Below are 22,520 nucleotides of genomic sequence, written 5' to 3' on the forward strand. Positions count from 1 at the left end.
AACTTCCTGACTGATGTCTTGAGATGTTGCTTCAATATATCCACATAATTTCCTTTCCTCGTGATGCCAATCTATTTTGTGAAGTACACCAGTCCCTCCTGTAGCAAAGCACCCCCACTATATGATGCTGCCACCCCTGTGCTTCACGGTTGGGATGGTGTTCTTTGGCTTGCAAGCCTCCCCCTTTTTCCTCCAAACATAGCAATGGTCATTATGGCCAAACAGTTCTATTTTTGTTTCATCAGACCAGAGGACAATTCATTAAAAAGTATGATCTTTGTCCTCATGTGCAGTTGCGAACCGTAGTCTGGCTTTTTTATGGCGGTTTTGGAGCAGTGGCTTCTTCCTTGCTGAGTCGCGTTTCAGGTTATGCCGTTATAGGACTCGTTTTACTGTGGATATAGATACTTTTGTACCGGTTTCCTCATCCTCACAGGGTCCTTTGCTGTTGTTCTGGGATTGATTGACACTTTTCGCACCAAAGTATGTTCATCTCTAGAAGACAGAACGCATCTCCTTCCTGAACGGTATGACGGCTGTGTGGTCCCATGGTGTTTATACTTGCATACTATTGTTTGTACAGATGAACGTGGTACCTTTAGGCATTTAGAAATTGCTCCTAAGGATGAACCAGACTTGTGGAGGTCTACAATTTTTTCCCCCGAGGTCTTGGCTGATTTCTTTGATTTGCCCATGATGTCATGCAAAGAGGCACTGAGTTTGAAGGTCGGCCTTGAAATACATCCACAGGTACACTTCCAATTGACTCAAATGATGTCAATTAGCCTATCAGAAGCTTCTAAAGCCATGACATAATTTTCTTGAATTTTCCAAGCTGTTTAAAAGTCACAGTCAACTCAGTGTATGTAAACTTCTGACACACTGGAATTGTGATACAGTGAATTATAAGTGAAATAATCTTCAACAATTGTTGGGAAAATTACTTGTGTCATGCACAAGGTAGAACCGACTTGCCAAAACTATAGTTTGTCAACAAGAAATTTGGGAAGTGGTTGAAAAACTAGTTTTAATGACTCCAATCTAAGTGTATGTAAACTTCCGACTTCAACTGTATATATACATACACACTACGTGACCAAAAGTATGTGGACACCTGCTCGTCTGATTTTGGTCAATTAGGCCTGGCTCGCAGTCGGCGTTTCAATTCATCCCAAGTTGAGGTCAGGGCTCTTTGCAGGCCAGTCAAGCTCTTCGACAAACCATTTCTGTATGGACCTCGCTTTGTGCACAGGGGCATTGTCATGCTGAACACAAATTTGGAAGCACAGAATTGTCTAGAATGTCATTGTATGTTAAGATTTCCCTTCAATGGAACTAAGGGTTCAAACCATGAAAAACAGCCCCAGACCATTATTCCTCCTCCACCAAATGTACAGTTGGCACTATGAATTTGGGCAGGTAGCGTTCTCCTGGCATCAGCCAAACCTAGATTCGTCCATCTGACTGCCAGATGGTGAAGCGAGATTCTGCACTCCAGAGAACACGTTTCCACTGCTCCAGAGCCAAATGGCGGCGAGCTTTACACCACTCCAGCCGATGCTTGGCATTGCACATGATGATCTTATGCTTGTGTGCGGCTGCTCAGCCATGGAAACCCATTTCACAAAGCTCCCAACGAGCAGTTATAGTGCTGACGTTGCTTCCATGGCAGTTTGGAACTCAGTTGTGAGTGTTGCAACTGAGGACAGACGATTTTTACGCACTTTGTGCTTCAGCACTCGGCGGTCCCATTCTGTGAGCTTGTGTGGCCTACCACTTTGCGGCTGAGCAGTTCTTGTTCCTTCTACTTCACAATAACACCACTTACAGTTGACCAAGGCAGCTCTAGCAGGGCAGAAATTTGATGAACTTGTTGGAAACGTGGCATCCTATGTTGGTGCCATGTTGAAGGAAGTGGTTGAAAAGTCACTGAGCTCTTCAGTTAGGACATTCTACGGCCAATGTAGACCCCCTTGGGTTGTGCCGTGGCGGAGATCTTTGTGGGTTATACTCGGCCTTGTCTCAGGATGGTAAGTTGGTGGTTGAAGATATCCCTCTAGTGGTGTGGGGGCTGTGCTTTGGCAAAGTGGGTAGGGTTATATCCTTCCCGTTTGGCCCTGTCCGGGGGTATCATCAGATGGGGCCACAGTGTCTCCTAACTCCTCCTGTCTCAGCCTCCAGTATTTATGCTGCAGTAGTTTGTGTGTCGGGGGGCTAGGATCAGTTTGTTATATCTGGAGTACTTCTCCTGTCTTATCCGGTGTCCTGTGTGAATTTAAGTATGCTCGCTCTAATTCTCTCTTTCTTTCTCTCTCTTGGAGGACCTGAGCCATGCTGCTGCTCCAGTTTCAACTGTTCTGCCTGCGGCTATGGAATCCTGACCTGTTCACCGGACGTGCTACCTGTCCCAGATCTGCTGTTTTCAACTCTCTAGAGACAGCAGGAGCGGTAGAGATACTCTTAATGATTGGCTATGAAAAGCCAACTGACATTTACTCCTGAGGTGCTGGCTTGCTGCACCCTCGACAACTACTGTGATTATTATTTGACCATGCTGGTCATTTATGAACATTATAATAGAACATGGCCAAGATGTTCAAATCTCCACCCGGCACAGCCAGAAGAGGACTGGCTACCCCTCATAGCCTGGTTCCGCTCACGGTTTCCTCCTAGGTTTTGGCCTTTCTAGGGAGTTTTTCCTAGCCACCGTGATTCGACACCTGCATTGCTTGGAGTTTTAGGCTGGGTTTCTGTACAGCACTTTGAGATATCAGCTGATGTAAGAAGGGCTATATAAATACATTTGACTGTGTGCTCAATTTTATACACCTGTCAGCAACGTGCGTGGCTGAAATAGCCGAATCCACTGATTTGAAGGTGTCCACATACTTTTGTATATATAGTGTATCACCAGTTTTTATTTCAGCTGTTCAGAAATATCAAATTGGTTAAGGGTTCAGAAGAGGGTGAGTAAAGCGTACAGTAAAGAGAAAAACTTGAATGTGTAAAATAACATGTGCAGAACATTCACATCCATAGTTATGAGAAAAGAGTTTCCAGAGGGGCGGGAGGTGGATGAGAAATCTGTATTCGTAGCCTCTGCTAATTATATTTGACCCTGGTTATAACCACCGTCTTCCTCTCCGCCATTTCCTTCCCTCGTTCCCTCTGCTCTACTAGGGTCAAATGCTTATTGTCTGCTGTTTAACAACGGATTCCCTATTCGATTCCGATGTGTGTGTGTAATTTATGAGTTAAAATGTTGTTGTTGTTTAGAGTTAAACTGCGATGTTAATGACTTGCCTCTGGGTTTACCACTGCTGTGTGGAATCAACACAGAGGCATATTTTTTTTAACAATAGAGGACTAAAATAGTCTCAGTTACTCTAGATCTGAGTAATCTTGTCCTGCATCTCCTGTTCTCCAGTTATCTGCTGCTTCCATCTTGTTGTTATCGTGGTGAATGCTGTGAGCCTGGAAACAATCTTCATCCTCATCTCCACCTCAATTGTTTCTGATTCCTCAATAGATGCAGAGTATGTAGTCTGTGTGGCTTGCTGACACATGCACGAGGATGAAGACAAACAATGTGTCAGACACACACACACACACACACACCTTTCTACCCCTCTCCCTCCAGATCTTTTCTAAAGCCCTCCATCCTATCATCGCTGTTCCTCCCTCCGTTTACCTCTCTCTCTGGGTAAAGACCACTCCTCTATTATTGAAGATGATCTCTGGCAAAGATAAAGAATACAGAGCACTGTTCTTTTCACAGAGAAAACTCATCCTACACACACACACTCTTACCTCGTACTCTTCTGCCTCTATGAGGAGTTTGGCCGTGGTGATGCGGGATTCATATGGTGGGATGTCACTCTGGAAAGGGAACAAAAAGAGTTAGACACAGACACACACACACACACACACAATTGCTCTCACACAGACACACACGAAGTCACACAAACAGAGCGATAAATTGGCCCTCTGACTTGGCTTTTATGCTCTGGGTTGCCTGACTCGCCTGTGTGTGTGGTTGGGGGGGTAATAAGTCTCTCACCTGTGTGTGTTCCTCCTCTACGTCCTCTCTGCTGGGTGGAGCTTCACTCTGTTTCAGGGCAGGTAGCCACGCATCCACACTCCTCATCAGGTACTCCTTCCCCTCCTACACACACACACACACACACACACACACACACACACACACACACACACACACACACACACACAGAATCTGACATCTGCTCCCCTGAACCAGGCTGCATCACATCCGGCTGCGATTGGGAGTCCCATAGGGCTGCGCACAATTGACGGCCGTCATTGTAAATAAGAATTTGTTCTTGACTGATTTGCCGAGTTAAGTCAAGGTTACACACAACTGTCAAATCAACTCCATCTGGTTAGATCCACAGTGCCATCTGGTGGCTGGAGGAGATATTTACAAAAGTAACCTTGAGAAGAGCTGCAGTATTCCTAAACTTGTCCCCTCTTTGAAATGTAAGAGTCATTTAGGAGTAAATCCTTAGCTTGCTGTTATTGTTACTCCCTAAAGATTAAGGCTCTCTGAAGAATTGGAGGCCTGTCTCATTGCAGTGCTAGGACTAGCAGATTATCATAAAATTGTATGACAATTGCAAATGCTCGGATTGTTCAGTTAAAGACCATTTTTCTGTCTCCCCTCATCACTTTCTTTTGTTCTCTCTCTCCCCCCATCTTCCCTCCTCCTCTCTTTGTCAGATGTGATCCCTGTGTCCAAATGTATCTGCTTCATAACTCATTCTGCATTAATATCTGTCATAAACTTATTAATGTGTGTGTGTGTTCATAGCTCATCAGATTAATGGCATATTATTTTATTTTCTCTCATGAATTAACTCTGATCGCTGCTTTAACAAGATGATAACTTAGCGTGAGACATACCTGCCTCTGATTTATAGGCATACAGTGTGTGTGTGTGTGTGTGTGTACCGACCTGGTTCTTCTCTGTACTGAACAGGTAGCTGGCCATCAACTGTAGAGCCTCTGGGTTGTCAGGCTGATAGGTCAGCGCTCGTTCTATGGCCTCTCGACACTGATCTCCTGCCCTCTCCTCCATACTACACACAAACACACACAAATCTGCGAATTCAATACACAACAGGCCTTTCAGGTAACAAAAATGTATATATGATTTTTGTGTTACCAGAGGTCAGTGAAGTAGATCTCTGCCACAGAACAGTAGGCAACACACACGTGTCTGGCTATCGGGATCTCTGACCCCGAGTCCTGGAGTGGAGACGCTGCTGCCTCAGCGCCTGCTCCTGCCTGGGGTGACAGGGAGATGGTTGAGGTAGAAGTATTCAGCATCTCTGGCTGCCAGTTTGTGATAGTCAGTTTGTGACAGTCAGTAGAAGTGTTCAAACAGCTCCTCCTAGTGTTCTGTGTTAGACATGCATTCAACAAGATCCCATGAGTGTGTGTGCGTATACTCACTGTGGCTTGTGCGTGTTTCTCCAGCATACACAGTAGTATCTGTACTCCTTTGGTGTAGTACTGCACAGCCTCCTGGCCTGTGTGTATCTGCCCTAAAGACATGTATTTACTATGACCTTCTTCAGGACTCAACTGCACTGCATGCAGAAACACTTAGAGCTGGGGTTAAGGAACACACACGCATGTGCATTTGCACAACACACACATGCACACAGAGATGCATGCAAACACCATACACACACGCACTGAAGGATATTTCCTTGGCCCTCTGTGTGTCTCCCAGTTCAGAGTGGATGTGTCCTAGCAGGTCCAGGGTAAGGAGGTTGTCAGGCTCCACCTCTAGTGCTCGCTGACAGAACCTCCCCGCCATCTCAAACTCCAAACTGTCCATACACTCCTCCGTCTGAAACACAACACAGATGTTAGTGTACAGAGTGTGGCAAACTCCAAACTGTCCGTACACTCCTGACTCCATCTGAAATAGGAGAAAGAGAGAGTATGTCTGGAGTGTGTGTGTGTGTGTGTGTGTGTGTGTCCTACCTTCTCCAATAGTTGTTCAACAGTATATTTTTCAGCAGTTTTTTTCTTGGCTTTCTCCTGCATCTTCAACTTCATTCTATCTTGAGGTGACAGACCTGCCAATCCAGAGCCTGTTGCAACACAGTCCCTATTGTCAACAATATTCTACATAAGTCTGGCTACAGTAGCTAACTAGCAAGTTAGCTCGCTAGGTTGTAATTGCCTGATTGGACTAGCGAGCTACAGTGCCTTCACACCCCTCGTCTTTTTCCACATGTTGTTGTGTTACAGCATGAATGGTAAATGTATTAAATTGTGATTTTTGTTTTGTCATTGGCCCACACACAATACTCCCATAATGTCAAAGTGGAATAATGTTTTTGAAAAAGTAAAATGAAAAGCTGAAATGTCTTGAGTCAATAACTATTCAACCCCTATTCTTGTTATGACAAGCCTAAAGTTCAGGAGTAAAAATGTCACATACAGGTGAAGTCGGAAGGTTACATACACTTAGGTTGGAGTCATTAAAACTTGTTTTTCAACCACTCCACAAATTTCTTGTTAACAAAATATAGTTTTGGCAAGTCTGTTTTCCAACAATTGTTTACAGACAGATAATTTCACTTATAATTCACTGCATCACAATTCCAGTGGGTCAGAAGTTTACATACACTAAGTTGAATGTGCCTTTAAACAGCTTGGAAAATTCCAGAAAATTATGTCATGGCTTTAGAAGCTTCTGATTTCAATGCCTACCTTAAACTCAGTGCCTCTTTGTTTGACATAATGGGAAAATCAAAATAAATCAGCCAAGACCTCAGAATATTTTTTTTAGACCTCCACAAGTCTGGTTCATCCTTGAGAGCAATTTCCAAACGCCTGAAGGTACCACGTTCATCTGTACAGACAATAGTACGCAAGTATAAACACCATGGGCTGTCACTTGGGGCGGCAGGGTAGAGTGTTGGACTAGTAAGCGAAAAGTTACAAGTTCAAATCCCAGAGCTGACAAGGTACAAATCTGTAGTTCTGCCCATGAACAGGCAGTTAACCCACTGTTCCTAGGCCGTCATTGAAAATAATAATTTGTCCTTAACTGACTTGCCTAGTTAAATAAAGGTTAAACAAATAAATACCTCTCAGGAAGGAAAAGTGTTCTGTCTCCTAGAGATGAATATACTTTGGTGAAAAAAGTGCCAATCAATCCCAGAACAACAGCAAAGGACCTTGTGAAGATGCTGGAGGAAACAGGTACAAAAGTATCTATATCCACAGTAAAACGAGTCCTATATCGACATAACCTGAAAGGCCGCACAGCAAGGAAGACGGTACTGCTCCAAAACCGCCAGAAAAAAAGCCAGACTACGGTTTGCAACTGCACATGGGGACAAAAATTGTACTTTTTGGAGAAATGTCCTCTGGTCTGATGAAACAAAAATAGAACTGTTTGGCCATAATGACCATCGTTATGTTTGGAGGAAAAAGGGGGAGGCTTGCAAGCCAAAGAACACCATCCCAATCGTGAAGCACGGGGGTGGCAGCATCATGTTGTGGGGGTGCTTTGTTGCAGAAGGGACTGGTGCACTTTACAAAATAGATGGCATCATGAGGAATGGAACATTATGTGAATATATTGAAGCAACATCTCAAGACATTAGTCAGGAAGATAAAGCTTGGTCGCAAATGGGTCTTCCAAATGGACAATGACCCCAAGCATACTTCCAAAGTTGTGGCAAAAGGGCTTAAGACAACAAAGTAAAGGTATTGGAGTGCCCATCACAAAGCCCTGACCTCAATCCTATTGACAATTTGTGGGCAGAACTGAAAAAGCTTGTTTGAGCAAGGAGGCCTACAACCCTGACTCCGTTACTCCAGCTCTGTCAGGAGGAATGGGCCAAAATTCACCCAACTTATTGTGGGAGCTTGTGGAAGGCTACCTGAAATGTTTGACCCAAGTTAAACAATTGAAGGCAATGGTACCAAATACTAATTAAGTGTATGTAAACTTCTGACTCACTGGGAATGTGATGAAAGAAATAAAAGCTTAAATAAGTTATACTATTATTCTGACATTTCACATTCTTAAAATAAAGTGGTGATCCTAACTGACATAAGACAGGGAATTTTTACTTGGATTAAATTGTAAAATTGTAAATCAGAAATTGTGATTTATTTGGCTAAGGTGTATGTAAACTTCTGACTTCAACTGTAAGTTGCATGGACCCACTCTGTGACCAAAAATAGTGCTTAACATGATTTTTGAATGACTACCTCATCCCTGTGCCCCACACATACAATTATATGTAAGGTCATTTAGTTGAGCTGTGAAAATCAAACAGATTCAACCACAAAGACTAGGGAGGTTTTCCAATGCCTTGCAAAGAAGGGCACCGATTGGTAGAAGGGTAAATCAAAAAGCAGACATTGAATATCCCTTTGAGCATGGTGAAGTTATTAATTACACTTTGGATGGTGTATCGATACACCCAGTCACTACAAAGATACAGGCGTCCTTCCTAACTCAGTTGCTGTAGAGGAAGGAAACCGATCAGGGATTTCACTTTGAGGATCAAAAATAAACCAAATGGAGCTAAGCACAGGTAAAGTCCTAGAGGAAAACCTGGTTCAGAATGCTTTCCACCAGACACCGGGAGATTAATTCTCCTTTCAGCAGGACAATAACTGAAAACAGAAGGCCAAATCTACACTGGGGTTGCTTACCAAAAAGACAGTGGCCGAGTTACAGTTTTGACTTAAATCTAAATGAACATCTATGGAAAGACCTGCAAATGGTTGTCTAGCAAAGAAGAATAACCATTTTGACATAACATTAATCATTTTTTGGGAATAATGGGCAAATGTTGCACAATCCAGGTGTCGGAAGCACTTAGAGACTTACCCAGAAAGACTCACAGCTGTAATCACTGACAAATGTTTTCACTTGGGGTATTTGGGGTATTTCTGGGTAGTAAGTTGGTGGTCTGTTAATATCCCTCTAGTGGTGTGGGGGCTGTGCTTTGGCAAAGTAGTGGGGTTATATCCTGCCTGGTTGGCCCTGTCCGGGAGTATCATCGGAAGGGGCCACAAAGTCCCCCGACCCACCCGCTGTCTCAGCCTCCAGTATCTATGCTGCAATAGTCTATGTGCCTGGGGCTAGGGTCAGTCTGTTATATCTGGTGTAATTATCCTGTGTTATCTGGTGTCCTGTGTGAATTGAAGTATGCTCCTTCTCTCTCCCTTCCCTCCTGGACTACCTGAGCCCTAGGACCATGCGTCAGGACTACCTGGCCTGATGACTCCTGGCTGTCCCCAGTCCACATGGTCTTGCTGCTGCTCCAGTTTCAACTGTTCTGCCTGTGGCTATGGAATCCTGACCTGTTCACCAGACGTGCTACTGTACCTTGTTCCGGACCTGCTGTTTTCGACTCCCTCTACCACACCTGCTGTCTCGACCTCTGAATGTTCGGCTATGAAAAGCCAACTGACATTTATTCCTGAGTTACTGACCGGTGGTCTACAACCACAGTGATTACTAGTTGAACCTGCTGGTAATCTATGAAAGTTTGAACATCTTGAAGAATAATCTGGCCTTACTGGCACAGCCAGATGAGGCCTGGCCACCCCTCAGAGCCTGGTTCCTTTCTAGGTTTCTTCCTATGTTCCTGCCTTCTAGAGAGTTTTTCCTAGCCACCGTGCGTCTACATCTGCATTGTTTGGGATTTTAGTATAAGCACTTTGTGACATCTGATGATGTAAAAAGGGCTTTATAAACACATTTGATTTGGTATTGTGTGTAGAAGGGTGAGGAAAATATATATATTTAATACATTTTGAATTCCGGCTGTAAGACAACAAAATATGAAATATGTCAATCGGTATGAATACTTTCTGAAGACACTGTAGCTATCACACATAATATAACAGATATCAAACATGGACAACACTAGTTGTCCTTTATAGCGATCTAGCTAACACGTTAGTTACTGTATGTAATATACCTCCGTTAGAGCGCGGATCTTTCCTCCTGGCTTTGCTCTTCTTTTTGCCCTTGGTTTGGCCTCCCATTAAAACAATGACGATTTGTAATCAAGTTTATAATTTATGTCAGAATCACTGTAAAAATATTGGGGACAAATTAGTCCACGCGTAGGTTGTGAGTGCACATGCTCAGTACTGCTAACCCAGCAGCTACGGAGAAAGATAGTGGACAAATAGTTCCAGTTAAATGTGAATGGCAGTAAGAACGGTCGCTGTTTGAAAATGACAAAGGCAATCGATTTGATGTTGCGTTTTCTTATCTCATGTACTATATACAACCTTAATTAGTTGAGTCTTTGATCAAATTCCATTGATAAAGTGTTGAAACAAACGTCATTGGAGTATTGTTAACGGAAAATAGGCGGGAAAGATATGATGTGAATAATTGACAGTCTGAACTCACCAATGGACTGCCAAGCTGGAGCCCATACCTCAAGAACATTCTGGATTTGGACCAATCCACAGCTACGAGTTTTCGTCACTCAATACACATTTCCAAACAGCTGTTGTAAATAGACGAATGACATACTGCTAGCTAGTCTTTGATACCGACGACAATCATATATTCTTCTCAAAATTTTACTACTTCGGATATCTATTACAGGCGTTTGCCTTCTAAAAACTGACTAAACTAAAGTTACCGGCATTCAGACCTGAATTTAAACTGCCACCGTCTCAGCGCTCTTTGGAACGTCAAAACGTTATGCATTTAGCTAGCTAAAACATAGCAAATTGGTACTAACGAGTTAACGTTAGCAGGCTACTAGTAGAAAGGTAACGTTACGACTTGGACCAAGGAGAATTGAGCAGTCAACTAACAGTCTGGCTCCCTAACTTATTGTTAACAATCTGGACAACTGACCAGGCAGCTAACTAGTTTACGCCCGCTGCTTTGCTGGAGATATTGGCCCACGCTAAGATAGCCGGTCAGACGCGCCCACATAACATTAACTTTACAAGCTAGGTAGCTAACTAACGTTGATGCTCCTATCTCCCATCTGTCCGCTGGTCAGACCGGGGAGACTGCCCTGCCACGGAGCTTCGTTGTGGCCGATGCCACCGGCCCCGTTTGACGAGGGAAGCGAAGCACCAGTTCATGGAAAGTTGAAGAGTAAACCACAACGCTAGCTAAGGTTAGCTATCCTCCAACCCGAACCGGACTGTGGCTGTGTGCGCAGTGACAGCTCTGTATTTGATTGTAGTTAGCTAGACAGCTAACCGTTTGCCAGGGCTGTTGGAACAGTGTTATAGAGCGATGGGGGAGTTAAATAAAGAGGTTGTGGATCTAGTTTGGGAAAGACCAGGCAGCAACGGGGTGTCAGCTTCACTCTTCCGGAGGTGGACCCAGGGTAAGCTACCTCTCGCCTACTTCGCTCCATTCTGGCGCACCCCCCTCTAACCTGAACACAATCCTAGACATTGTCAGTGGTGGGGCAAAATAAGTGACTCTGTGATTCCTGTATTTTAGGGATGGTCTTCAGTGAGACAGAACACACAGCACTGGAGCAGTTTGAAGGAGGACCCTGCGCTGTCATTGCTCCTGTACAGGTATTGACCAGTCCCCAGACCAGACAGTGCATAACCTTACACACAAACATGACCCAGCCTGTGACCAGGGAGAGGGTGTTGGTGTCTGTTACCAGAATGATGATGTCAGGACAGGCACACATCTTCTTAGATAGCACTTTACAGAAGTCACCTGACAGGCACTCAGCTGAGAAGCCTTCTCTACTACTGTTTATTTATTATAGTACTCTATGGTGCTGGAGTGTCTTCGCAAACATCTGTTCTTAGACAGAGTGGATAGGGTTAATGAGGACGGCAGGTTGTGTTTTTGATCCTATAGAGATGGGTTACAGCTTGTAGAATATTTCCTGATTGTGTGTTTCCTGCAGGCCTTCCTTCTGAAGAACATCTTGTTTAACAGAGAGAGTTCTAACTGGAGACGCATCACAGGTAACCCTGACCTCTAACCCTAACCCAGCATTTCCCAAGCTCAATCTTCGGGACCCCAAGGAGAGCCCATTTTGGGTTTTGCCCTAACACTACACAGCTGATTCAACTTATTAACGCTTGATGATTATTTGAAATCGCTCTGTGGTGTTAAGGGAAAAAACAAAACATGCACACCTTGGGGTCCCAAGGACTGAGTTTGGGAAACTTTGCCCTGACCCTGTTTAACAGAAAAAGTTGTAACTAGAGACACGTCACAGGTAATCATAACTTCTCATCCCAAACTGACCCTGTTAAACAGAGAGAGCTCCAAATGGAGATCCATCATAACTATATATATATAATATATATATATTAGAAACGTAGCCTATATCTTCTGTTCCTTGTAGAGGAGGAGCAGAAAGCGGCCCTATGTTCTACTCTGGCTGAGATCCTGGAACAGGCCTGCTCTACTTCCTCCACCACCTCCTACTGCCTGGTGACCTGGGCCAAAGGACAGTGCCCCCACACTACCACTCACACATCCCTGACAGGGGGTCCGGAGACCAGCCAGACCCAGCAAGACCAGCAACCCAGTGAGTCCCACTACTCATCTATCCACTAATACCCATGTAATATGAATAACTGCATTGCTATAGTGAGATGGTATTAATCATCGCATATGATAGTGGGTAGACCGCATAGTGAGTAGTATTGCTGTCACTGTTAATCTAGAATAATGACATGTGTTCTATCAACGTTACCTAAATATTTTCACTAAAATGTGTATGTTTGCATCTGTGTGTGTCTCCTGTGTGTAGCTGCTTTGGCTGCTGAGGATCTTGGCTTTGAGCGGTTTCACAGCATCCTCCAGTAAGTAACTCTACTGACTGTGGCTCATCTCTCTATTGGCCATGACTTCATGGAGATGAAAGGACCACTACATTGCAGGAAAGTCAGGAATGCTAGTGTGTATATATCCAACTGTCTGGGGTTGGCTAAGCTTGTGTGTGTGACTGGAGTTTCTCAATAATGATTTACAACCTGTTGACTCAGCACACACTCCTGACTCTGCACGCACATTCCTCATTGATTCCTTAATGAGACACACACAATCTTTGATTTTCTGCCAGAGGAGCATCCGATTGCCATCTGGCACATTGCATAATGACATTATACAACACTGTCAGCATGAACCCTCCTGCCTCTGACCTCTAAATGAGTGCAATGTCATTAGAGGTGGTCTCGCTGACTTCTAGCCCCTGACCTTTGACCTCTCATCTCTACAGGAAGCGTATTGTGAAGTCATTATCAGAGCTTAGAGAGGAGGTGGTGTCTCTCTATGAATCCTGGAAAGGGCGCTGTGGAGTCCTGCTCTTCCTCTACTCTGTCATCCTCACCAAGGTAAGGCTCTGTGTGTGTTTGTGTGTGTGCATATTACTCTGCACTCTGTGTGTGTGTGTGTGTGTGTAACCACTTTTCTCTTTCTGTCTCTACAGAGGATAGAGAACATCAGGAATGAGATTGAAGATACTACAGAGCCTCTCATAGATCCAGTCTATGGCCACGGCAGGTACAATCCCTGATCCCTCACTTTATTAGCTATATTTCTTTTGACAACTTGAGATAAGTGATGTTCCAAAAAACTTAAGCCATTACTTTTCTTTCTCTTTGCAGTCAGAGTCTGGTTAACCTGTTAGTGACGGGCCATGCTGTCTCTAATGTGTGGGACGGAGACAGGGAGTGCTCTGGCATGAGTAAGTACTCCACACAGAGGCTGACTTATTTGTAATTTGTTTTTGTCATTTAGGAGACGCTCTTATCCAGAGCAACTTAGTGAGTGCATACATTTGTATACTTTCCCCCCCATACTGGTCCCCTGTGGGAATCGAATAAACCTCATTATCTGGCAGCGTGATTTAATTGGAATCTTTTCTTCAATGAGCATTTGGCGACTTTATTGCTGTTTACGGAAGGTGTTGCGAAGACATTGGCCAGTTTCCTGGTGACTGTGATACCACATCTGAACACTAGCTGGCAGTGGTCAGTCAAACTTTCATACACACAGAGACCAAAGAAGCTGTTTCACTTTTTTTTTTTTTTTTTGGTCTAAGCTGGTCTTTCTCTCTCTTTCCCTCCCTCCCTCAGAGCTCCATGGTATCCACAACCAGGCATCAGTTGGCTTCCTCACTCTCATGGAGTCACTACGCTACTGCAAGGTACGAACAAACACAGACTGACATTCCTTCAGGCTTGTTATGTCCAAACCATAGTGGTGAATTTGTTCTTGTTCACTAGTCACGAATGATTGCGGCGAGAGATTCAAACATTCTGTGAGAGAATCAGCACCACAAATAAATACATTGTCATACACACTCCCTCTCTCACACATACTGCCACTTCTTTTGTGTGACTGACTCTGTGCAGTAGGACATTTTATGATCTGGATAGTGGTGGAAAACAAACCACTCTGCAAGATCCCATGTGAAAATGTGTTTGGAGGCAATAGTCCTCACCACCTAACTCCAACCCTACACACATTCACACATACTGTGAGATTCGAGGGAGAAAATAAAATTTTACATTAAAAAAAATAAGAGTGGCTACAGGAAATGTGTAAGGAGCAGGGACTACAGTAGAATAGCTGAGTAAGTCTGGGTAGATGAGTTAGACCTGGGTACATAGGTATGTTCATGCTATAAACCTGCTCATTGAACAACCATTGTATTAGTAACAATATGAGTCTTTTCTTCTCTCTTACTGTACATATTCTATTACATCATCAGATTGTATTCCCTGATCATTCCTTTTGTCAGTTGAAATGGCATCAGAAAGCCTTTAGTCTGTAAAACTAACCTGGTCTGGGTTCAGGCAGTTAAGTTGGTCTGGAATCTGAATCAGAACTGCTTTGCTCCAGTTTTGGTTTGTATGTGTGTTTCAGGTGGGTGCGTTCCTGAAGTCTCCTAAATTCCCTATATGGATCCTTGGCAGTGAGACTCATCTCTCAGTGTTCTTCGCCAAGGTAAGAATCACACAAAAACACACACTCAACCTGGGCCATGTGTGTGTGTCTGTGTGTAATATAAGCCAGTCTCTCTTCCAGCGGGCAGGTCAGAAAAAGAAGAACCAGGAATGTGCTTTAACAGATTTAGTACTGCACAGTTCACATGAGAGAGACTGCAGTAGTATGGTCTTATATGGCTAGTTGCTGCTGTTTTTTGGCATTGTCTTGAAACCTTGTGGTCAGCTGCAACTGGGCCAACCAGCTTGTAAAATGCACACACACCAGTGTTTTGGGTGAAGCAGTGTGCGTGTAACACAGCTGATATGGGGGTTGAGAAATGACAGCATGTTCATAGCGTTTATTTATTGTTACAAAGGGACTCTTAAAGCTGGGTTCCTTAATGGTGAAACTGCCCCATTTGTTTGCGATATTACAGCAACAAAAGTTACTAAAAACATCACAATTTTCCCCCCCTCAGTCATCAGTGCACAATATGCAGTGGTGATTTTAGCATGTAAATCTTGGTGGGGCAGAAACAAGTGGGGTACATGCCATCAAGGACACTACACAACACACTAAACAAATATATGTCTTCAATATTATTCTACAATGTAGAAAACAGTCAAATAAGGTAAAACCCTGGAATGAGTAGCTGTTCACTTTTGACTGGTACTGTATGTGTATTTAAGTAGTCAAACGTTGAGTATCTGGTTCCATATTCCTAGCACACAATGTTTACATCAAGTTTGTGACCCTACAAACTTGTTGGATGCTTTTTCTGTTTGTTTTGGTGGTTTCACATCATTTTGTGCCCCATAGAAATGAATGGTAAATAATGTATGTTTCTAAACATGCTACCATATTTACAGATAGTCCGGAATGAATCGTGAATAATGAGTGAAAAAGTTAGACGCACAAATATCATCCCGCCCAAGACATAACCTCTCACCATTAAAATAAAAGGGGAGATTAGCATTTTTTTTTTGACAGGTACAATATTTATGCCTCTAACTTTCAAACACTTAAAGTTGAAAAGGGGATGTTAGCTAACTTCACTAAGTAGGTCTACATTGGTTGGATAAAAAAGTACATTCGGTCTACTTACAACTATGTTTAGCCAACTGTACAACATTTCTACTGGTAGCTTGCTTGGTAAAAATGATCAGCTAACAGTGCATCAGCAAATGTGCCCTTCTGCTGTTTGACAGGCAGAGCCCACAAAGGATGTGGAAATGAACATAAACCACTCATACTTGTCAGGTATAGTTCACTATTTTATCACTCAAATATCCAATTAATGGTGGCCAATATTGAGAGAGCAATGCTACCCTTATGTATGACATCAATTGATGTTTACTGAGCATGAGCATGCTGTATAACTCTGAAAGGGCTGAGCTAAATATGCGCAATTGTTTTGTATGGAAAAATCTAAAATTTAAGAGGTGATTATATTTCAACCAAATAATTCACTTTTTATTTAACAATCCCTTGAAAACGGCATGTAGTTGTCAATGGTTTAAGTAAAGCTGGGGTCTCCTTGCCCCCTCGCAGGCAAATCGAATGCTCTGCACCGTATTGTGACGTTTTATTGAAGACGACCTATAACAATGGTGGTGGGGTGGCACTGTTTCTCCCCTACTGCACATTCTATCTTGAAGTAAAATTACTTTAACAATTTGGAGCACTATTTTAGATTATTCTTGGAATAATTTCTAACACTCATTCAAAGATCCTTCTGCATATGTATACAGGCACTGGATTCTGTTGGCTGTGGATCGTGTGTGGAACTGTATACTGCTATACCTGCGTATCAAAGCCAGCAATCAGCTTAAGGCGGAGCTAATTGATTCTCTCTGGTACTGGATATGGCATCAGAGGAAAACAGAATGTTACAGCTAGCGTTTACCTCATAACACTACACCCAATGGATTTTCGAAGAAATGGATAATACAATTATTGTATGAAGTGATCAATAACTCCAAAAGCAGAAGTTTGTCAGCAGTCTCCAGGCCTTTTAAAGGGATCTTATATTAAGATGAATCCAAGTCCCATATCAACTGTGTACAGTACAATACACAACATCTACGACTCCACTCATGTCTTGAGGGTTAGAAACATCTTGATGTTGGAGTGAACTATCATTTTAGATTAGAGCAGTTGCTCCATGTCCCCCGGGATAAAGCAGGGTACTGGGTAGTGTCTGCCTGCTAGGGGGCTGGAACACATGTAGAGGCAAACTAGATGAACCAGATGAGGACCATGAGTCATGGTCCTCATGATTTCACTGTGATGGGAGCCATGGAGGTTATTGGTAGTCAAGGCACTGGTGACATAGTACACACATTCCTGAGAGCGGGGAACCTGATCCTGATTAGCATTAATGGACGTAGGAGATGTGTGTGTGCCCTCAGGTGGATGTTTTCCTGTTGGGAATGTGATCCCAGAGTTCCCATCTGGATCCGTTTGTCCTGCTGGAGACCGTGGACACTGTGGACCCCTCATTTCTGATTTGTTCACTTGGATGGAGAGAAAGGAGACTCAAGGCCATGGTGTGGTCGAAGTAACACGTTTGTGTATATGAATTTAAATTCAATATGCAGATGTGAGGACAAGATACAGCTTAGATGCAAGCGCATAGTACAAAATTAATAGCATGGCATTTACATCTACACTATGTCAAAAGCAGTGGCTAAAAATCCATAATGGCTAAGAAACAAATCACCCAAAAGGCCAATTATTCTTGAATCTCAAGGCTATTTTTATTTTTTTATTTTACCTTTATTTAACTAGGCAAGTCAGTTAAGAACAAATTCTTATTTTCAATGACGGCCTAGGAGCAGTGGGTTAACTGCCTGTTCAGGGGCAGAACGACAGATTTGTACCTTGTCAGCTCGGGTGTTTGAACTTGCAACCTTCCGGTTACTAAGTCCAACACTCTAACCGCTAGGCTACCCTGCCTAGTCGACCGATTAGGATTTTTCAATGCCGATACCGATTATTGGAGGACCTTTTAATTTTTTTTTATATATATTTTTTTTTAAATAATTACAACAATACTGAATTAACACTTTTATTTTAACTTAATATAATACAGAAGTAATAATCAATTTAGTCTCAAATAAATAATGAAACATGTTCAATTTAGTTTAAATAATGCAAAAACAGTGTTGGAGAAGAAAGTAAAAGTGCAATATGTGCCATGTAAGAAAGCCAACGTTTAAGTTCCTTGCTCAGAACATGAAAGCTGGTGGTTCCTTTTAACATGAGTCTTCAATATTCCCAGTTAAGAAGTTTTAGATTAGTTATTATAGGACTATTTCTCTCTATACTATTTGTATTTCATATACCTTTTGACTATTGAATGTGCTTATAGGCACTTTAGTATTGCCAGTTTAATCTCGGGAGTTGATAGGCTTGAAGTCAAACAGTGCTGTGCTTCAAGCATTGTGAAGAGCTGCTGGCAAACGCAGGAAACTACTGTTTGAATGAATGCTTATGAGCCTGCTGCTGCCTACCACCGTCAGACTGCTCTGTCAAATCAGACTTAATTATAATATAATAAACACAAAGAAATACGAGCCTTAGTTTCCGGATTTGACCATATTAATGACCTATCATTTCGAAAACAAAATGCTTTCAGTGAAATACGTAACCATTCTGTATTTTATCAAACTGGTGGCAACCCTAAGTCTAAATATTGCTGTTACATTGCACAACCTTCAATGTTATGTCATAATTATGTAGAATTCTGGCAAATTATTTATGTTTTTTGTTAGGAAGAAATGGTCTTCACACAGTTTGCAATGAGCCAGGCAGCCCAAACTACTGCATATACCCTGACTCTGCTTTGACTGAACGCAAGAGAAGCAACACAATTTCCCTAGTTAATATTGCCTGCTAACATGAATTTCTTTTAACTAAATTTGCAGGTTTAAAAAATTAATTATTTTTTAAATTAACAGGTACCGCATTGATTATATACAACGCAGGACAAGCTAGTTAAACTAGTAATATCATCAACCATATGTAGTTAACTAGTGATTATGTTAAGATTGATTGTTTTTTATAAGATAAGTTTAATGCTAGCTAGCAATTTACCTTGGCTCCTTGCTGCACTCATAACAGGTGGTCAGCCTGCCACACAGTCTCCTCGTGGATTGCAATGTAATCGGTCATAATCGGCGTCCAAAAATGCTGATTAACGATTGTTATGAAAACTTGAAATCGGCCCTAATTAATTGGCCATTCCGATTAATCGGTCAACCTCTACTCAAGGCTATATAGTCTTTCTGAATTACGTATACATGCATCATTGCAGACGTGGGGTGATATGAATCTCATTCAACTTTTCAATTGAACAGTTAGGCATCTGCTGATTTTGGTATAGAGAGTGATATTCAGGAGCTAGAGCTAGTTCAAGGTTGGATTGTCACAAGTTGAGGCCTCTGAGAATTCTGTAATCAGGGTTATAGAAAAACACTTGTACCGTGACTGGGAGTCCTGTACGGTGGCACACAATTGGCCCAGCGTCGTCCGGATTACGGGAGGGTTTGGCCGTGGGGCTTTTCTTGGCTCATCGAGTTCTAGCGACTCCTTGTGGCGGGCCAGGCGCCTGTAAGCTGACTACAGTTGTCAGTTGACCGGGGTTTCTTCCGACACATTTGTGCAGCTGGCTTCTGGGTTAAACAAGCAGGTGTTAAGAAGCATCGCGGCTTGTTTCGGATGGACGCATGACTCGATCTTCGCCTCTCTCGAGCCCGTTGGGGAGTTGCAGCGATGAGACAAGATTGTAACTAACAATAGGATATCATGAAAAAGTGTCAAATTTAAAACCAGAAATATATATATTTTTTTTTACCCCTTGTACTTCAAACCATTAACTTTTGTGTAAGCAATTAAGCAGGTTACGCTTATTATTATGGTAAGCAAAGATCTGTAGGATATGGCATCCGATTTGGGTTCTCCACCATGCTCATGCAGCTGACGCTACGCTGATTAGGGAGAGGAGCTTTTTCACATACACACACGTGCGTACTGCACACCGTGTCATTACTGTGGGTTGGGGGAAGAGTAAATGTCACATCTAGAACAGTTGTAACTAGTTCATGTCAGTGTGTGTGACGACAACAGCATTCAGTGTGTTAGTGTTAAGAGAGCTCTGGAGCTGACCTCAAACCATGCATCTTGTGATGCCTGTGCTAGGATTCCCCTGTGTCCCTAATGTAGTGTGTGTGTGTGTGATGTCCCGTCATTGTTACAGTGTGGCTTTTAGACCATTAGTGTGTGACTGCCTCATAGCATTAGTGTTTTTATCTGATCTAACGGGACAAAAGCTCCCCCTCTCCACCACCCTCCCTCTTTTTACCTTTCTCACCCCCCATCCACCTCTCTTCATCCCATTACAGGCTATCTATAATGGCCTGTAATGGGATCTGAGGCCTTCTGTCACCACAGAGGCGGGAGAGGAGAGGGGGATGAGACTACAGTAGGAGGAGAAGGAAGAAAGGCAGGAGAGGAGAGATTGGGGAGAAGATTTTGTGTATTTGAAAACTGAGACATCCATACCTCGCCTAAGTGTGCATAGTTCCTAAGTAATTCAATGCACTTTTTCTCAAAGAAGAGTCTTCAACTATATATACATATTTATTTATTTTAATCTCTCTTAGCTGTGCCGTTGAGGAACTAGAGCAACCACACTAGTAGTTTGTTTTGAACACAGCCCAGTATCCCCACCTTTACCCAATTACTGTTGGTCCATTATAAATCTCAATCTGGGTCAGGTGAGCATAATCTGAAAGCTTCTATTGCCAACATGACTAGCTAAAGTATAAAATAAGATCTTCGTGTTAGGCTTTCACAAGGCAGATCATCATTTTGGTTCTCAGAAATGAGTCGTGTGCATTCAGATGCGTGGTGCTCAGCAAATTTCCTTCACAAAAAACAGGCTCATTCTGTTCAAGACAACCCAGGGTATCACACCAAGTCATCTTGTACAAACATAGTGATCATAAACCTTGACACTATGACATGCGTTTTATGCAGTGTTGGGAAAAGTACCCAGTTGTCGTACTTGAGTAAAAGTAAAGATGCCTCAATGGAATATGACTCAAGTAAAAGTGAGTCACCCAGTAAAATTCTACTTGAGTAAAAGTCTGGAAGTATTTGGTTTTAACATTTTACTTTTGATAGTTAAGTATATTTGGGCAGTTAATATACTTAAGTATGAAATATAAAAGTATTAATCTGTTAATTCTTTATTAAGCAACCCAGAAGGCACCATTTTCTTGTTTTTTTAATTTACAGATAGCCAGGGGAACACTCCAACACTTAGAAATAATTTACAAATTAAGCATTTGTTTTTAGTGAGTCCGCCAGATCAGAGACAGTAGGGATGACCAGGGATGTTCTCTTGATGTGTTGGTCAAATTTTCTGTCCTACAAAAATGTTGCAAAAGTTGGCCAGACTCTAAGCTCTGATGTCATTTATAGCATGTTACTTTACATAATTCTACTATACAGTTAATCCAGTCAAATGTTATTTGTCACATGTGCCGAATACAACAAGTGTAGACCTTACAGTGAAATAAATGCTTACTTACAAGCCCTTAACCAACAATGCAGTTAAGAAAAAAGGGTGTTAAAGTATTTACTCCGACTGCAGTTAAAAATGGAAAAATAAGTGATTAATGAGCAACAAAAAAAAGAACAGTAGCGAGGCTATATACAGGGGGTACCGGTACAGGGTCAATGTGCGGGGGCACAGGTTAGTCCAGGTAATATGTAGGTAGAGGTAAAGTGACTATGCATGGATAATAAACAGAGTAGTAGTAGTAGCAGCAGCATAAAAATTGGGGGGACAATGCAAACAGTCTGGGTAGCCATTTTGATTAGCTGTTCAGGAGTCTTATGGCTTGAGGGTAGAAGCTGTTAAGTCTTTTGGACCTAGACTTGGCGCTCCGGTACCTCTTGCCGTGCGGTAGCAGAGAGAACAGTGTATGATTAGGGTGGCTGGAGTCTTTGGCAATTTTTTGGTGCCTTCCTGACACTGCCTGGTATAGAGGTCCTGGATGGCAGGAAGCTTTGCCCCAGGATGGCAGGAAGCTTTGATGTACTGGGCCGTATGCATTACCCTCTGTAGTGTCTTGCGGTCGGAGGCCAAGCAGTTGCCATACCAGGTGGTCAGGATACTCTCGATGGTGCATGTGTAGAACTTTTTGATGGTCTGAGGACCCATGCCAAATCTTTTCAGTCTCCTGAGGGGGAATAGGTGTTGTCGTGCCCTCTTCACGACTGTTTTGTTTGGACCATGATAGTTTGTTGGTGATGTAGACAGCAAGGATCTTGAAGCTCTCAACCTGCTCCACTACAGCCCCATCATTAACCCTATCCTGTCATGTCACATCAGTCATAATGACATATTTTAATCCTGAAAGGATAGAAGGGAGTGCGGAAGGAAGGATGTACTTTAAAGGGGCTTCTGGCTTCCCTAGGGACCATGTCCTCTTTCTCTCTTCTCTCTGTAGTGTTTCTTTCCTTCCATCTGAGAGTGATGACA

General features: G+C 42.7%; 2 protein-coding genes across 4 annotated transcripts in view; one reads left to right on the forward strand and one right to left on the reverse strand.

Annotated features, from left to right (window-relative positions):
• si:dkey-12j5.1 (probable assembly chaperone of rpl4) overlaps window positions 1–10,194 on the reverse strand; it is a 33,066-nt gene extending 22,872 nt beyond the window's left edge. For both annotated transcript variants that reach the window (XM_024393761.2, XM_042310645.1), the window contains exons 1-8: window positions 9,990–10,194; window positions 6,013–6,122; window positions 5,729–5,875; window positions 5,473–5,625; window positions 5,183–5,304; window positions 4,973–5,096; window positions 4,061–4,165; window positions 3,811–3,879 (exon numbers count right to left, since the gene is read on the reverse strand). In XM_024393761.2, coding sequence (XP_024249529.1) covers window positions 3,811–3,879; window positions 4,061–4,165; window positions 4,973–5,096; window positions 5,183–5,304; window positions 5,473–5,625; window positions 5,729–5,875; window positions 6,013–6,122; window positions 9,990–10,056 — 897 coding nt within the window. In that variant the 5' untranslated portion in view covers window positions 10,057–10,194. The remainder of the gene's footprint in view (window positions 1–3,810; window positions 3,880–4,060; window positions 4,166–4,972; window positions 5,097–5,182; window positions 5,305–5,472; window positions 5,626–5,728; window positions 5,876–6,012; window positions 6,123–9,989) is intronic.
• Window positions 10,195–10,459: 265 nt separating this feature from the next.
• The window catches only part of mindy3 (MINDY lysine 48 deubiquitinase 3), a 50,699-nt gene continuing 38,638 nt past the window's right edge, over window positions 10,460–22,520 (forward strand). The window contains exons 1-10 of one of the 2 annotated variants that reach the window (XM_024393739.2): window positions 10,460–11,378; window positions 11,498–11,577; window positions 11,925–11,985; window positions 12,372–12,557; window positions 12,783–12,834; window positions 13,251–13,365; window positions 13,461–13,534; window positions 13,639–13,718; window positions 14,110–14,180; window positions 14,903–14,983. In XM_024393739.2, coding sequence (XP_024249507.1) covers window positions 11,285–11,378; window positions 11,498–11,577; window positions 11,925–11,985; window positions 12,372–12,557; window positions 12,783–12,834; window positions 13,251–13,365; window positions 13,461–13,534; window positions 13,639–13,718; window positions 14,110–14,180; window positions 14,903–14,983 — 894 coding nt within the window. In that variant the 5' untranslated portion in view covers window positions 10,460–11,284. Of the gene's footprint in view, window positions 11,379–11,497; window positions 11,578–11,924; window positions 11,986–12,371; window positions 12,558–12,782; window positions 12,917–13,250; window positions 13,366–13,460; window positions 13,535–13,638; window positions 13,719–14,109; window positions 14,181–14,902; window positions 14,984–22,520 lie in introns of those variants that run through there. The other variant, XM_024393749.2, reaches the window with a different exon arrangement.

This window comes from Oncorhynchus tshawytscha, linkage group LG03 (assembly GCF_018296145.1).
Source record: "Oncorhynchus tshawytscha isolate Ot180627B linkage group LG03, Otsh_v2.0, whole genome shotgun sequence".
Taxonomy (NCBI): domain Eukaryota; kingdom Metazoa; phylum Chordata; class Actinopteri; order Salmoniformes; family Salmonidae; genus Oncorhynchus; species Oncorhynchus tshawytscha.